The following is an 18,007-nucleotide window of genomic DNA, read 5'->3' on the forward strand; positions in this document are numbered from 1 at the left end:
ATTCGGCCCTGGCAGGGCCGTATTGTCCATTAGGGCCTAATGATTAGACAGTATAAGCCACTGCCTATGGGCATCGGCTAGGGGCGCCTAGGGTAAAGGAGCCCCGATACGTGTATTACCTAGGGGCCTCGACTATGACACCACATAAGGATTGTTTTATAAAGGGCCCCCATTCTATTTTTTTTAATTTTTATGAACGATGAAAATTTTCCGTAAAACGAAAATAAAATTCACTGGTCCGCCATTTTTTATTTTTTTTAGATATCCAAATTCCGCCTACGTGGTGTCATAGACACTGGATTTTCGAATGGTTTAAGAACTGTTTGAAAATTCAGTCACTATGGCCAGGGCCGTATTATGCGTAAGGCAGTGTAGGCAACTGCCTAGGGGCCCCCATCGGGTAGGGGCCCTGACATGTTTAATCCGACCCTGGCAGGGCCGTATTGTCCCTTAAGCAGTGTAAGCCACTGCTGTGGGGCCACGCATCGATGGTAGCTAAAGGTAAATGGTCGGATGTATAGTTTGTTTAACATGTTGTCAACCAGGTTGAAAAATGTGTAAAAAAAGTTTCGAGAAAAATGCATTCAAAGTTTTGCTGAAGGATAATTCAACATACAAACTGTTTCAAGCGGTTTCACATAAAATTATCTATCTCCGTCAATTTTTCGAATTTCTTCATAAAATTTTGTGAGAGTATTCTTAACAAGTGCATCTTTCAAAAATCCAAATTTAAAAAAGTTTCAAAATTTTTTTACATTGTCCTGGTGCCTTAAAGCCTTGTTTAGGATTTGATCAAGGGAACATGGAGGCATTTGGGGGCACCCCAGGGCCGGGGGGCCAGGGCGGTAGGCCCTCCGCCCCTACCTTAGGCCGCCACTGGCTAGTAAGCAGTCATATTCGTAGTCTTTCACATCATTATGATAATAATACGATCATTACGTTGATACCTGCAAGTAAACAATAAACATCATTGCCAGTATGAAAATACTGGTTTATTTTTTTTGCAATTTAAAAAACATGTATTTATTTCATCAAAAAATTACAGAATATATAATATATCATTAGTAAGTTATATATCTATTTGTAAGTTACTAACAATGACATTGTTGAAAGAATAATGTAACAATAATAGAAATGCAGTACTTATCTACCAAAATTGCCATACCAATGTACCATACATTGTCTATTTGCCTCTCCCCCCTCCCCCCACACAAATTTGCGTCTGTCCGCAGCTACTGCTCCCGCTGAACTCCGAGCAATTGAATGTATTCCTTTCATTTTTCGATTAAGATATTTCGATCATGTTAATGATTCGTTCCTGCCCATCACTACTACCTACCATACCATAGACATAATTTTATTCTTCTATGCAATCTCGTCGAGTTTTGATCCATGTTATGATTTTTGACCCGACAACAATAATAATATTTTGCAAGTGAATATTTTGCCAGTGCTTGGTCTTCAACATTGCAATTTTCCAGAAGGTGTGTTACTGTTACATTGATAATAAACAATAAACAACTTAACGCTAAAAAAGAAAGGCTGCACTGTCGACTGCAACATGCCGGCCGTAACATCAGCAGCGGAAGAAGAAATTAAAGCTGAAAAGGCAAATCAGCAACGGGCTGCCCTTAAAAAACACATTATAAGAGAACGGCAAAGAAGAAAAGAAGGTTTGTGTACAACTTGAATGTCTATTATTCCAAGTTATCCGTCCAAGAAAAAGTGATTAAGATTCTCACGGTCAATTTGTATAGTGGTATTTCAATCTTGGGGTATTGGGCCGTGCTTCCGTTGCCCTCCTTCGTCGTTTTGGACAGCCTTGCAGTTTACAGATGTTACATTTGTCCTAATAATTGACAGTGCAATGCTGTCCGAAACGTTGTCTCAAGCATATGTAAGTTCAACATAGCTCAACACCTCAAAGGTAATTTTTTTTAAAATGTTTCACGGCTATTTTAGATTAATGGCAAACATACCAAAGTCACAAACACCAAAAATGTTGAATTTTTATCACAAAACATATACAAGAAATATCTGAGGAATATGTTTTTATTATGACAGAAACTCCTATCCTAGCCTATTTACTATATATTGAATATAAATCAATGTGGATATTAGTACTTATTTTCTGCTTGTCATCTCATTCCTTAGAAATAAAAGTACCACTCCCTCTTTCTAATAATCGTTGCACGTATCCAAAAGAGAAGTTACAATGGAGTTTTCAGCAACAGGACCACATGCTGCATGAGATAACGCTAGCCAAGCAGTGAATTCCCTTTTCTAAGAAAAATAAAGTTTGCTGTGGTTTGCAGCGCCGCCGTTGTAGGACTTTTCTGCGCATGGTCTTTGGTTTATGTTGATTCCATACCCTTTCCGACCAAATGGGAAGACGGGCTTGTACTTATAAACTGTCTCCGTTTTAAAATTGTTTTATGATCTTGCCGATAAGAACTCTGACGTGACCTCTCTTTCTGTTACATGTGACTTTTAAGAGAAAGACGGAGAGGTTACAACACAGCTATCAGCAGCGGTAGCCTTTAATAATGATGACCATAAAGCATGATGATGTTCTTCTCCCAATTTTTTCTGAATTTAAACTAAATTTAATGTTTGCCTTTCTCACGAATGCAGACAATAACAGTATTCCAATAGGTTAACACTAAAAAAAAATTTATGTTGGCAGAACAAGAGGCTGAAGTTGAGGAAGAAAGGCTTAGAAAAGAGAGGGAAGCCCGCGAGAGACAGGATGTTATGACACTTGGTAAGTTAAGTCAAATGTTTTTAAAACATTTGTGATCTCACATTCCAGGTTAAATTGCCAAGGACCGACATTTTGACATATTTTTCCAGGAAACTTAAATATTTTATAAAAACTCCATGAAAATATGGTATTGTAATAGTACCCTAATGTGATCTTTGAGTCACAACTTTGGTGACATTTCAGTCCCTGTGAGTCGAATAGATATTCAAACAGACCAGTCTCTCAGGGAAAGGGGATCAAACGTCTATAAAATAATCTGACTACTAGTTCTTTTTACAATTGCGCACAAATTGCTGCGTGCGTAAAAAACTTAACTACAAATCCCAAATCGGGTAATCAAAAGTTCGGGCTTGTTTCCAGAATCGAATATTTTGGGATACTATTAGTTACGACACTTTACAAATGTGTTATATTTCACATTCATTTTTAGTGCTGCTATGCCAGGTGGTTCATTAAAATGAACATTCAGATCCTGTGTAGAAAAATCCCTCAATGTACTGCGCTGCAAACCTTTGCCATACTTTAACGAACTTTACTTTTCTGTGCAGTGTCTGGCTATTTCAATGTGCGCTCTTTGGTGGTCAGTGTACGACTGATGTGATAGTTTATACAAAGCATTCTCGAACCCTCTTGGTGCCAAAAGTATGGTCACGTGGTTTGCCTCGTAAATAATACTCATTTCATGTTAGGGCAAGTCTATAAATTTGGAAGTCAAATCAAGAAGTTACTAATGCAAATCGCATCTATGCACCAAAACACACCAAACATTTTTTTTTTTTTTTTTTATAGTGAATACCTCACAAGAGTCCCAACTGCTCCCGTCTGGAGCCAGTGAGACTATGGCATCCCCAATTGGGGGATGTTGTGAGGCTGAAGGTAAGTGGGGAAGGGAAAGAGGAAGGTGGGGAAGTACCTGGCTATTCAGATCTAGTCACTAAACACGGCTAAAGCCATTTGGAGCAACGTTTCAATTCTGAATGGTGGTCTTACACCAGGGCGATACTGGTAGTATCTTCCACTCTGGAACGTGCCGCAATTATACTATATATTATTTTAATTAATTAATTGTGAAATAAATCAAATTAATCAAATAAAATTAATTTGCGCACGCCGGGTTCGAACCCGCGACCTTCGGAATGGCAGTCCAATGCGTTACCACTGGACTATGCCGGCCTTCATTAATTGGGTCCTCCGCTTTGATGGTCCGTGCAGTTTGTTCTTAGCTCGGTGACAGCCATTCTCCCTGTGTTTTTATAATCTTTGTTCTGCACAGATATATTTTCAATCTAGTGGAAGGATAGTAACTTTTTTCCAAATCAATAACAATTTCTTTGGCTATTATTTTAATTGAATCTCCATGACTAAAATACTGACATTGTTGAATAGGTGAGACACGGGAACAGATTCAACAGTTGGAACAAAAATTAGCTCAATCGAAGGAAGAAAAGCATCAATTGTTCCTGCAACTTAAAAAAGTACTAAACGAAGATGACAACAGAAAAAGGCAACAAAACAGCAAGGACTCTAAGTTAGTATTTTAGATGAAAATTAATTTTATTAATCTCTTAATTCAACCCATCAATATTTCTATCATTAATATTTTTTATATGAAAAATGGGAGGTAAAACTGACTCTAGTGTGGAAAGACAGGACGACGCTTTAACACGAAAAGAAACTTCATTCGGCTCTTTCCGTCCGGCTGCCAAATCTATTTGGGGATGGCCGATTCTTGAGTAGTCTGACGGAATGACACTTAATTCGCTCTCCTCTTTTGATGTTTCACATCTACCAGACGTCCCGTGATGGCCGTGTGCATGTAAGAAAAAGTCAGGGAAACCTCGGGAAGACATGGCACGATTAAATAAATCAAATTGACTGCTACATGAAATGGGATGTACACATTGCTAATGTTTGTAAACGTCTACGAGCTATTGTGGGTAGGATTTATAAAATAAAATATTTCGTGCCTATAAGTACTTTAAAGTTAATCTACTTATCTCTGGCTGAATCCACTATACGTTATTGAATTACTTCTTGGGGACATTCTTGTAAAACTAATATAAGCTATATACAAACATTACAAAACTCCATTATAAAATTGTTAATCCATAAATATGACAATCAACACAGAAGTAACATTAAATTAATATACAAGTCCCTGAATGTTTTACCTGTCAGAGGATTATTGTTTTATAATATTGTAAGTCAAAATGTTATATTGTCTGATTCATTGTATAGGGAAAGAGTTTGCCATAAACATAACACAAGATTCACTCAAAATGAAGGACTGGTAGTTCCAAAATGTACTAATAAATATGGTGAAAGAACTTTAAACTATATAGTACCCAAAATTTTTAACCTATTACCAATGACAATTAAAAATAATAACATGTATACTGCTAATGTTAAATATAATCTAAGGAAATGGTTATTGGATAATAATGATCTATACTGATGCCCCTGAAATGGAATTCATATTCTTAGAAAATGGAAAAACAATTATTTTGTAATACCTGACTACCTACCTCTATTTATGAAACTATTGATGTACTTGTTGATAATACTAATTTGTTCATACATTTATTTTTACTTGCTTATTATATAAGGCTTTTATGTTGCTATTTAAACTTTTCTGCAATGTAACCAATTTATGTAATTATGTACCGTTCAAATTGTATCTTATGAGTGTATAAATGTTGTCTCTATGTCCCTGCTGACAAACTACATAAGTAGTTTAGCGGGTTTAAATGTGAATAAATAAAAAAATAAAAAAAATAAAAAATACTTTAGTCAGTTTATGTCATGAATAATTATAGCATTAGATGATGTATGAATTCAGTCCATAAAGTAAAGAGTATGTGAGGTAAATGTATAGTCATGTTCCTCTGCCTACCCTTGTTATATTAAGAGGAGCGATTTCAAGTTACGCTTCTGTTCTGAATGGTGGTATTTTGTATTTGCAGTGAAATAATACACAACATGGTGTCCGGAGGCAACATGGTCCAGTCGCAACTATTCCTACCGCCGACTGTATCACAGGGTAACCCCAATATGGGCCGCCCTCCCTTATCTGTTCATATGCTCAACAAGGTAACCTTATACTTTTATAGTAGTCTTCAAATAATACACAACATGGTACCTGGTGGCAACATGGTCCAGTTGCAACTATTCCTACCCCTCATCTATATATGTATCACAGGGCAACCCTAACATGGGCAGCCCTCCCTTATCCGTCCATACTTTCAACAAGGTAATCTTATACTTTAATAGTAGTCTTCAAATAATACACAACATGGTACCTGAAGGCAACATGGTCCAGTTGCAACTATTCCTACCCCTCAGCTATCTATGTATCATAGGGCAACCCTAACATGGGCAGCCCTTCCTTATCCGTCCATACTTTCAACAAGGTAATCTTATACTTTCATAGTAGTCTTCAAATGATACATAAGATGGTATCTGGAGATAACATTATCCAGTTCCAACTATTCCTTCCGCTGACAACCCCAACATGGTTAACCCTCTCTTAGTCGTCCATATGCTCAACGAGGTAATCTTATACTTTCACAGTAGTCCTCAAATATTGCTTTCAGAGGGATATTTTTCGCATGAGATTATCACACTTTGATAAGAGAATTTTTAATTTCATGTGATTTTTTTTTAGGGTGGTGGTGCCAATATCAAGCGGGTGCGCAGCCCATCACCGACGTATGGCAATCCGGGGGCCACCTACCTTCACCACGCCCACCACAACAAGCAACACCCGCCACACGCACAGGGACCCATCCACAGTAAGTAACACCACCCTCACCATTCACAGATCTGATGAAACAGTCATACTCAGAAAACGTACTTCAATAAATTACAAATACATTCAATTCTGTTTTTACACCATGAACATTACAAACAAGTAGACTTGTCCTAATGTTAAATCTAGATATTATTTTGACGAGCTGAAGGCAAACCATGTAACCGTCTTTTTGGCATCAGGAGGGTTTATGAATTCTTTGAATAAACTACGACATCAGTTATACGTCGACTGCTGAAAAGCGCACATTGAAATAACCCGACTGCGCAGAAAAGCAACGGTTTGCAGTGCTTTCCATTGTAAGACTTTTCTGAATGTTCATTTTTAACCGAACCATCTATAAACCGGGTTGTTTAGCAATGCAAAATTGAGTGAGGTGAGTAAATTATAACACATTTGTTAAAGTGTCTAAACTAAATATTCAGTTTTGGAAACAAGCCTGGACATTTATTTACCCGATTTAGAATTTGAAGTTAAGGTTTTCACCCAGCTTGCAATTTGCGTGCCATTGTAAAAATATTGATTTTATTTTCCAAGACCAAATACTGATAGGACAATGTGAGTTGCCTGTATAATGTCGGATTCATTTTTTGACAAATTACTCAAACGGGAGACGGTCACGCACCCTTGTCGCTCTACGTAACTTGGTTTGTTTCCCTTTCCCTCATGGGCAGGTCTGTTGTTTTGTATGTCGATGTTTTACAGTCTTTTTTTCACATGATTTTCGTATACAGTTGATTCCACTTAATTGACGTTGATTCCACTTAATTGACGTTGATTCCACTTAATTGACGGCCGGCATAGTCCAGTGGTAACGCATTGGACTGCCATTCCGAAGGTCGCGGGTTCGAACCCGGCTTGCGCAAATAAATTTTATTTGATTAATTTGTGTTATTTCACAATTAATTAATTAAAATAATATATAGTATATTTGCGGCACGTTCCAGAGTGGAAGATACTACCAGTATCGCCCTGGTGTAAGACCACCATTCAGAATTGAAACGTTGCTCCAAATGGCTTTAGCCGTGTTAAGTGACTAGATCTGAATAGCCAGGTACTTCCCCACCTTCCTCTTTCCCTTCCCCACTTACCTTCAGCCTCACAACATCCCCCAATTGGGGATGCCATAGTCTCACTGGCTCCAGACGGGAGCAGTTGGGACTCTTGTGAGGTATTCACTATAAAAAAATAAAAATAAAATTGGGACACATCGTGACCAAACATTTTGTCTTGTCTTGGCTGTCCCAAATAAGCGAAATAATAAATTATTTATTTATATGTGTATATTTATATGTATGTACATGTTTCATTTATTAGAGTTTTCTGGATTTTTGTTTTTAAATTTTTGTTTAAATTTAAATTTAAATTTTTTAAATTTTTGTCTTAAAACCTTATAAAATTTTTGATAAAAATATTTTACCACATATAGATTTATTATTTTAAATCAAAGATATGTACAGTGAAACTCTCTTAAGAAGTTTTCCAAGGGACCAGGGAAAAAAAAACTTCTTAAGTGGGAAAACTTCTTAAGTGGGATTCAATTTTAGCCATTTAATAACTCGGGTCCGGGGCATACGTCATTCCTATGTCTACCTACGTTAAATTGTCGTGAAAACAAGCTCATATGATCCAAGCGGTCAAAAAAAAAATATACATCTTCTAGTTATCATGCGTTTCAATCTACATTTTAAATTTATGCATATGTATTTCCTAACCTTCAAACTTAATTTACGACAAATGTCAGATGAAACATGATGCACGGCAATTTTTGATGTTTGAATGAAAAAAACGTAATTATAATGCATATTTTACCATCTCCCCCGCCATATAATCATGTTGTTATGTATTTAAAGGTGAAATATTCCGTATTTTTTTTATACAATAATATTACGAAACATCTCTATGTTCATTATCAAAGGGAAGATTATTGAAGGAGGCGTCAAATGTATGCAAATGTAGACCTAGCCCACGTTGTCATTAAGGTTGAGTTTAATATAATCTTTCATGTTATTTCGGCCTTAAAGACGCTTGCATATTTGTTACATAATTCCGCATTGTTTATTCGTTCCATTGCTATTTTACCTAGTTAGGGGATTAGGAGACGGGGTATTTGGTTTATTTATTGGTTACGGCAGGTTACGGCTTACGGCCCGGCGGCCGACAAAGGGTTTTATGGTCTCAGGTACTAGGTATGGGTTTCAGTCAACGTCTTTCAATTTATGACTTGGAAAAAGGTTCTTAGATATTTTGCGACACAATATTTCGTTTGTGTTGATTTTACCGCCGGATTTCTAAAGCTAATTAAGCGGGAAGCAGTTTTAGCTCTAAAACATCTAATGTGGGAAAAAATCGTGTTTTTTGTATGGAATTTTCAAGGGACCAAAAATCAAAACTTCTTAAGCGTGAAAACTTCTTAAGTGGGAACTTCTTAAGCGAGTTTTACTGTATAAATAATTTATTTTTAAAATCACTGCAATTACATGTCTTTAAACCTTATAAAATTTTTGATAAAAATATTTTACCACATATAGATTTATGTGGTAAAATATTTTACCACATATAGATTTATTATTTTAAATCAAAGATATGTATAAATAATTTATTTTTAAAATCACTGCAATTACATGTTATAACAACAGGAACCCAAAAAATGAGTTCTACCATGCGCGGCAGTTTACTGCGAACTGAACAACTTTACGTCTGCAGACTGAGAACAGCCGGCATGGGCAAAGTCTGAGAACACTTGTAGCGTGGCGCATCCCCTCCCATCACCCACACCGCATAACACACGCCCGCCCTTAACTAAAATTTGTTTACTTAACATTTAGCTTCAAGTTGAGATGGGAATTAGTCCCAATTAAACGGAATGGTGTCCCAGATAACCAAAGTAAATTAGTATTGGTTACTGTTCCTTAGGTTTTGGCCCAAATAACCGGCTGACCCGATAAACCGGTGTTCAAATTAAGCAGGATCTGTTTTTTAATATCTGTTTGTATAAGAATCCTAGATTTTTCCCACCCTCGTTCCTACACTACATAATAATAGGTAGGAATAAACAATAATGGGTTTTATTTTTCTGACATCCTAGAGTGATTTTCATTCTACCTACCTATCTCACATTTATCTACGCATTATGTATATAATTTGAGATTTTCACGGCCAAAAGTATTGCTGTGATTGATTTTTGGATTATTATGCCGTTTTTCTCTTTCGTTTTCTTTAGCCAACGTTTCAGACACTGTAATGCTGCATACACTGCTATACAACATAATAACTCAAAAATCAATCACAACATTACGTACTGTACTGTATTTTTTACACGGAACTGTGAAATGTATCTTCCGTGTAAAAACAGAATTAAATGTAGGTATTGATCATTATGTTTTTTCTCTTATTTTTCACCGACTGCTGACTTGGAATTGGGTATAATTTTTGAAATGACAAACACTATTATTCTTTTAGAAATGGAAGATGGAAGGAGCCGGGAGATATCTCGTGCAGTTTTATGGAATAGTAAGTTGCTCTTCTTTCGCCTTAGATCTATGATGAGACTTATCTGAGTGTTGATCTTTCCCATTCTTCTATATGAGGAAACGAGGAAGCAAAGAAAGCTAAAGGAAAAATATTGATTTCCCTCATATCGTTTTCATGAAGAATGCTTGAGATTCCAAGAATAGGAGATTTAGGCATTTGAAACGTATCATCATCTGTTTGCTTATGAAGTTCTTCAGATATTTTGAAAAAATCTTGTGGAATTTTTAATATTTTCATTGCATTCTGATTTTATATTCAAATCTATTCTATGGGCAAATGCAGCATTCTTATTGACAACCTTTTATTGTCTTAGATTTTCAAATATTGTCAGGTTATTCGTAACCCGGGAATGTTTGTCTTGCTTAAACAAAAATCTCCACAGGCGTGGATAATTCACAAATTGATTAATTATAGCTGCAAGTGGCCTAATGTTGAATAATTTAGATAAAAGAGTCTTATTCGATATATATGTTGCAGTCAAAACAGGTTTTTAGTTAGAACGCGTTTTCTGTAGTTTATACTGAATGCCTTTGTTACAACTAGAATTTACTGCTATTCATGTTTGAATTTTAGATAAAACCACTTTTTAACTTTGAACATCAGATAAAAGTTATAAAACCAGTTTGCTAGAGAATCAGAACATTCCAATGCGTCATGTGTAAGCTGAATGAACCTTGACCTGGGTTGAAATAGTTTTAACAAGAGTCAATGCATTTTGTCTAGTTAAAACCAATTTTAACTGACATTCATTTTTGACCAGCAGTAAATTCTAGTTGTCATTGTTAGAAGGTATTCAGTATAATCTAGTTTTAACTAGTAAGAATGCATTCTAACTAAAAACAGGTTTTCACTATAACATATACAATGTACTATAAAATAAAATAAAATAAAATAATTTTGTCCTTTTGTAGAATGAAGGAATTTATTGAGTTTGATGTTAATGTTTTAGAACCATCGCAATACAGCTCCAGCAGCAGTGCGTCCTTTTACGCGTTGCCGTCTTCACAGCCTGCGTACACCGCACCTATCTACCAACACACACAACATCATGTCAAGCAGGTATTGACGCTTTCTCATCAATAAAGTAAAAATCAGATAATTCTTGGACCTTGAATGATTAGAGAAAGTGCATGAGTTTTTTATTTGTGAAGTATGTTCACAAGAGACCGAAAGACTGATCAAGACATTGAGAAGCAGGTGAATGCAAGTATTTCAATGAAAGAAAACTGTGGTCACTAATAAAAAGTTTTCACAGAAAGCGAGGCTACCGCTAGCCACAGTGGAGTTCTGATACCAACCCTGATGCACTCAATGGAAATGTCAGAGGAAATATTATGTACTACATAATAATTTATTTTTATTTTTGGAATAAGTTAATGAGAAAAAACCTTAAATTGTAATATTTAATTATTGAAGACAGTATTAGTGATTCCTAAATGAAAATTTGAAACAGAAAAATCAGAACATCTAGGACATGAACCCAGGTCCCTTGCCTTGCCGGGGCACTGCTCTACCAACTGAGCTAATTGGACCCTATCTCCTTCGGTCATATTGAACTGCATCATACTTCGAATAAGAACTACCAACATTGTCTTCATTTTCTCATCGCACTAGATGTGACCATATCTTTTACTGATTTTTCTGTTTCAAATTTTCGTTTAGGAATCGCTAATATTGTCTTCAATAATTACAAAATAATTATTGAGTTCTAACTGTAGTTTACCTGTGATAAACATATCAATAAACAGATCATTGTTAGAATTTGTCTGTCTAAAATTTTCATAAGTCGTCTGGGATAAATTAGTTTATTTATTCAAGTTTGTGGTTTGCATAATATAATTAGAATTTCTCATAATTATACATTGGATTATGTACTTATATGCATATTTGTATTTAAGGTGATGAGACTATGACGCTCGTGGCCATTAGAAATTAGATTATTCAAAGATTTAATTGCCTGTATAATGGTCACAAGTCTCCTAGTCTTGTCAGCTGAAATGCAAAAAAGCACACCAAACTGGGAAGTTTCTTGGTTACCCTCTAAAATTTGGTAAAACTCATCTTGCAGTCCAATGTGAACTCATTATATATGTGGGATTTCCTTTAGAACGAGTATGTGCGGCAAGCCCCGCCACAAGCCACGGCAGCCCCCGCCCAGCCCCGCCATAGCCAGTTGGTCTCGGGGCAGGTGCATCCCTCCATGCAACATACTGCCCCGCAGGTACAGTTACTATTCTATACACGTCATGTGGATGAAGAAAAATTTACGGAAATTTTTTGGTGACTGTCTTTTTTCTCTGCCATTTTGTAAGATGTAATAATAACATTCAATGACAGCTGTCGTGTTTTTATTTCACTCTTGAAATATCTCAAAATAAAATAATAAATTCTAGCTAAAATCTAAATATCTATATTTTAATAGCTTTAATAGTGAAGTGAAGTTATACTAATTAATATTTCGTGCCAAAATGACTACACGAGCAACTGCAAAAACACTAAATACTACGGACACCCAACTCCTCCAACTTCTTGACAAAAAGTTTGAAGAATTTAAGGTACAATTTCTGGAAATCATCAGAAACGAGTATAAAGAAGAAATCGAGGAATTAAAAAATAAAATATTAACTCTAGAAAAAAAAATTGATACGAAAAATAACAACAACCTTGAAAAAACTCTGGAACAAAACGCCGTAATACAAAGTGAATTTAAGAATTACAAAAACAATTGGATGCTAACGAACAACACGCACGCATTAATAACATAGAGATCATTGGAATACCAGAAAAAAAACAAGAGAACCTGACGGAGATTATCAAAAGGATCTATTCAGAAGTAAATATAGTAAGCGACGACATTGAATACGCCACTCGAGTCACCCCCAAGGAGAAGATTGAAGGAAGACCGCGGAATATTATAGTAAAACTAAAGGGCAGGAAACAGAAAGACGAAATCATAGCAGCAATCCGGACAAGAAGGGGCCTAACAGCAGAGGATATTAACTTTAATGGAAAACAACGAATCTATATAAATGAACATTTAACTCATAAAAACAAAGTACTCTACAAAAAGGTCAGAGAGTTTACCAAAATTAATAAATTCAAATTCTGTTGGATCAAAAATTGTAAAATTTATGTAAGACTTAATGAAAACACAAATCACCATTGCATAAATAATTATAATGATCTAGAAAAACTAAAAACATACAATATTTCCATCAACTAACTTTCCAGCAACTTTATATTAACTGCACTATATACTTAATACAATGGAATCTTTAGAATTATACTATCAATCATAACCTAAATCAAAATCGCGGTGGTGGAGTTTTAATTGCAGTCAAAAGTAAATTAATTTCTGATCAAAAACTAGAATGGGATTCTGAAGCGGAAGACATATGGGTAACTATATCACTTCCTGTAAAAAAATTCACATATGTACTTCGTACATCCCACCTGACAATAAACATCTTATAAATATTACTTCTCACATAAACAAAGTATCACAGATGATGACGGATAACAATAATGACAGTTTCATTATAGTGGGAGACTACAACCTACCTCACTTACTTTGGTTACCAATAAATGACAACTGTGATTATATGTACACTGAACCCATCAATTCATTAAATCCCGCCCATTTTAACTTTATAGAATTTTTATCATTTAATAATCTGCAACAATATAACTCTCAGAGTAATAATATAAATAATCGCATTCTTGATTTAGCTCTAAGTAACATACAACTGAAAATTACTCACAATAACATTTCATTAGTACCAGAAGATATTTATCATAAAACACTGCTAATTTCAATTCCTATTAAAAATAAAAATAAAAACCTGAAAACTAACACAAAGCAAGTATTACAATTTAGAAAAGCAGATTATTCAATGATAAACACAAAACTAAACGAAATTGATTGGGATCATAATCTGAACCATCTGAATACTCAATCCGCAACTGACGTCTTCTACAACATATTGAACAATATTAAAATAAATTACATACCAACTAATATGCACAATATTGTTTGTATTCTTATGGTTACCAATGTATCGATAATCTTTTATTTTATATAAATTTTAGTTTTTTTTTTCCCCTTTATTTTTGTTATTTTTGTTGTATTATTTTGTTCTATTATTTTATACAATTCTTTTATTTTATATAATTATAACTTCACATTTCTCATAAATTTAATTATTTCTTCTAATGCTGTCTTACGTAAAGTCACAAGGAGGAAATCCGTAATTGGTTTTATTTTGGCTATTTTACTTATGTACAATCTGTAAAAATATAAACTGTTGATTTCCCAAAAATGAATAAATAAATAAAGATGTTTTCTTTTCAGATTGCTAAAACCGGGGGCATAACTTCGGGTTATCCAGTGAGGCAGCAGAACCCCCCTGTCCAACAGAGTCCCGCCCCCTACCCCAGCCGACACCGCTATTGACCCCCCGCCTCCCGAGGGAAGTGTTCTGAACCCGTTGTTATCGTAACTCTGGAGTGAACATGAACATCGGACGAGAGAGTACAGAGAGACAAACAGCTAAATCAGCCACTATTTCATGTTATTCCATTGTATGACTGAATTTATGACGTACCTATAAATTTAATATATAGATGTAAAATCAGTTTAAATGAACCAACATTATACTTATTAATACTTGTTATGTATTAACTCGACATTAACATGTCTGCTCTGAACGGCATCATAGTCTTTTGCATTGCCTGACATCTTGTTGAAATTTCAATGGTTTTAAGGGACAATATCGAATCTGTAAATTGGTAACTTTGCATCACTGTCATGTAATTTATAATTGCAATATCAAAACACTACATTTCTTGTTCTCAAAAATAACTAAACTTTAACCTTATCTATGCGGATGTCTCATGCGATCCTTCAGTGGCTATCCCATGTCGCATAAGTAATCTATGAAGTTTGGCTAAAACACACATTGTGTCAATACGCAGCTAATCGACTTATCTTCTGTACTTGAGGAATCTGTAAGAAATTTTTTAATTATTTATTTGACAGTTTCTGCAGAAATGTGACGATAACATTGTAAATAAAAATTCTATAACAAAATTAAATGTACATTTTCTGAATAAGTAAATTCATGATCTATTTATATTTTTCACTTTAACCCTTTGCACTTGAGAGTTTTTTGGTATGTGCATACCGCCAATGCGAAGCATTTTTTAAGAAAATAAATCATTTGAATTGAAATATAATTAAGTTTATGAAAATAAAAAAGCTTTTATTTTTATTTTTTATTATTTTGTTCTAGTAAAATAGGTATGCAAGACATAAAATTGATTATTTAAAGTTTTTCATTTTTTGATATTTTACATAACAATCCCCAACGTGAAGACCGGGTATACTTTCGCAATACAATTGTGTTTCTTTTCTTCCACCTTAATTGTACCAATATGATTCTGGTTAAATTATATTGAAAAGTAAAAATAGTCAATATATTAAAAATATGTATTGAGAAATAAGTCTTTTTTCTTGCCGCCATCGCGAAGGCACTCGAGTAATATGGCAAACCATGTGCAAACTCGAGTGCTAAGGGTTAAATACAGTAGGTGTGTATAAAATTTGATATATTTTTTAGAATATGACAATGCAAAATTATTTCTTATAAATATTAGAGCATTTTTTGTTTACTAAGTATACAATTTATTTATTAGACTTATGTAATTCTCTATTTCTTGTATTTAAATTAAATACAGATTTAGGTTCAGCTTTTCCAGACATGATTGTATCAAATATAAGAGTGAGCAGTATATTAGTACTTGTATGCAGCAGAACAATACAGATTCAGGTTTTCCACAGTTTGTATCAGAAAGTGAGTTATATGGCAGAAGTGCTGTTTGTATACAATACTTGTATGTATGTACATAGTAACATACATACAAGATCCATTTTTAATTAAATATTACAATAAGTAGGTGTTGTATTATCTACGTAATTATTGAAGGGGTTTTTTTAAAAAGCTTCCGTGTTTATTTTATTACTGGACTTGACTCTATTTTTATTATAATTATATTATAAAAAATTTTCTTTGAAATGAGCAGTATGACTTCAGTTTATATAAAATATGTAAATAAAATATATGATGTTAACTATAACATATTTTATTGTTTACTAGCTGTACCCCACCACGCGTTGCTGTCGCTCAGCCTGTCTATGCAGATAGAAAAACAATAGAGCGTGCTGCCTTTATGTCCAACAAATGGCGCTGTTTTTAAAAAATAGCATGTTTTAACCTGTCACAGATGTCATTATATAATATAGGTATTAAAATTACTGATAACAAAAACAACACATTTTAATATACAAATGTATTTCAAACATTATTTACTTTTTTGTCATTTCACTTAAAAAAAAATTTATAAAATTTCATAAATTTTTGTCAAATTGCTATCGAAACCTTTAGTTTGATAGAGGTGTGCATTTAAACTATTCTGTGGTTAACTTTAAGATTTGAATATAAAGCGTGATGTTTTCTCTTTTTAACACCATTTAGTTCATATTTCTAACTATGTATAATGTACAATGATTTCTGTGAGTTGTTCAAAAAAGCCAACAAATTGACTCTACGGGTACTATGTAGCTGTTTGTTCCCCAAACCAAACCGAAGGCTAACCGAATTAGTCTGAGGAGATAATTAATTCATTAACATAAAATGGCACTAAAAAATTGAATATATTTTTTAGGTAATTCTGGAGAAACGTCTTACGAAAATAACATAAAATATATAAGATAAATTATCTGTTAATCAGAAAACAAGTGCAAAAATAAATAAATAATAGTTTTTATTTCGATATTTTTGCACAGTTCTGCATATTTCATCCGGCAATCGAGTGTATTCTGAAGATTGCTCCGGCTTTCTGCAAGTTATTTTGGGATAGATTTTATCTTCTTGATCGCTGACGCAAAATCTTTCATTTGATTCAATTTTTGTAATAACTTGATGTTTTTGTACATTGTACTGTCTTACCAGATAGTGTGTTTATTTATTTATAATATTTTATGGACCATAAATGATTTCCACGGAATAACTAGTCTCATACACAGAGAAATGAATTTTTTTTAAAGTATCCTTAACCCTTCAGGCTAATTTTTTCAGTTTTGGAAACAAACCACTATTATCCGTAGAGTAAATTTGTTCACTTTTGCGAATAGCTTATATGGCCTCATAGAAATTGTTGTATCTTCTTTGCTGTCGTGGTGAGGAATATTATCTAAACGGTGTTAGAAGAGAAAACACTACGTTTTATATTCAAACCAAACAGTTAACCACAAAAGATTTAAAATGTACACTTCTATGAAACAAAAGGTTTCGACCGCCATTCGAGAAAAAATTATTAAACTTGGTGAGTTTTTATTCATCGTTTTTATATGAATGAATAAAAAAGGGAGGTGAATGTAACGGTTAATATGCCAGAGGCTGAGGAGTTAAGGAATATGCTGGCAAACAAAAAGGGAAAATTGACCTTCAAGACTAATTAACACACTTTGATCGGGTTATTTTTTCGCCGGCTGACCGCTGAAAACGGGCGAAAATAAAGGTCCCGCGCGAATTTGTTTAATTTGTTTTAAATCGCTATATCTTCGTAAATAATGGAAATATTTCAATAAAATTTTCTACATACTAACTCAGCATACCCAAGCTATATAATTTGTAGCTGAAAACCAAGTATTATTTCTAATGCAACATAATAAACCGAAAACAAAGTCATTGTTGAGTCATTAGTGTTCAATTTTTAAGTATAAACTATGTTTCAATTTTATAAAATTACAAATTATTATATTTTCACCAAGCCCAAATCATTATAAAAACAAAAACAATTGCCACTTCTCAAGTATCGTCAGAGTAACACATTATTACTCA

At 34.1% G+C, this 18,007-nt stretch overlaps 1 protein-coding gene across 1 annotated transcript; it reads left to right on the top strand.

Annotated features, from left to right (window-relative positions):
• Positions 1-1,298: 1,298 nt before the first annotated feature.
• Positions 1,299-17,619, top strand: LOC149426456 (uncharacterized). The gene is made up of 9 exons (XM_089637017.1): positions 1,299-1,673; positions 2,687-2,764; positions 4,151-4,292; positions 5,728-5,854; positions 6,429-6,555; positions 10,035-10,085; positions 11,056-11,165; positions 12,214-12,327; positions 14,458-17,619. The coding sequence occupies exons 1-9, from the start codon at positions 1,562-1,564 to the stop codon at positions 14,557-14,559; spliced, it is 963 nt and encodes a 320-aa protein (XP_089493143.1). The 5' UTR covers positions 1,299-1,561; the 3' UTR covers positions 14,560-17,619.
• Positions 17,620-18,007: the final 388 nt, after the last annotated feature.

This window comes from Hesperophylax consimilis, chromosome 1 (assembly GCF_061612785.1).
Source record: "Hesperophylax consimilis isolate HC1 chromosome 1, BYU_Hcon_1.0, whole genome shotgun sequence".
NCBI lineage: Eukaryota > Metazoa > Arthropoda > Insecta > Trichoptera > Limnephilidae > Hesperophylax > Hesperophylax consimilis.

Bases quoted from the DNA above. Each gene is read 5' to 3' on its own strand.
- LOC149426456 (XM_089637017.1), top strand. From the start codon at position 1,562: ATGCCGGCCGTAACATCAGCAGCGGAAGAAGAAATTAAAGCTGAAAAG. The intron at 2,765-4,150 runs GTAAGTTAAGTC...ATTGTTGAATAG, and splicing joins ACAGGATGTTATGACACTTG to GTGAGACACGGGAACAGATT. The intron at 11,166-12,213 runs GTATTGACGCTT...GATTTCCTTTAG, and splicing joins CACAACATCATGTCAAGCAG to AACGAGTATGTGCGGCAAGC.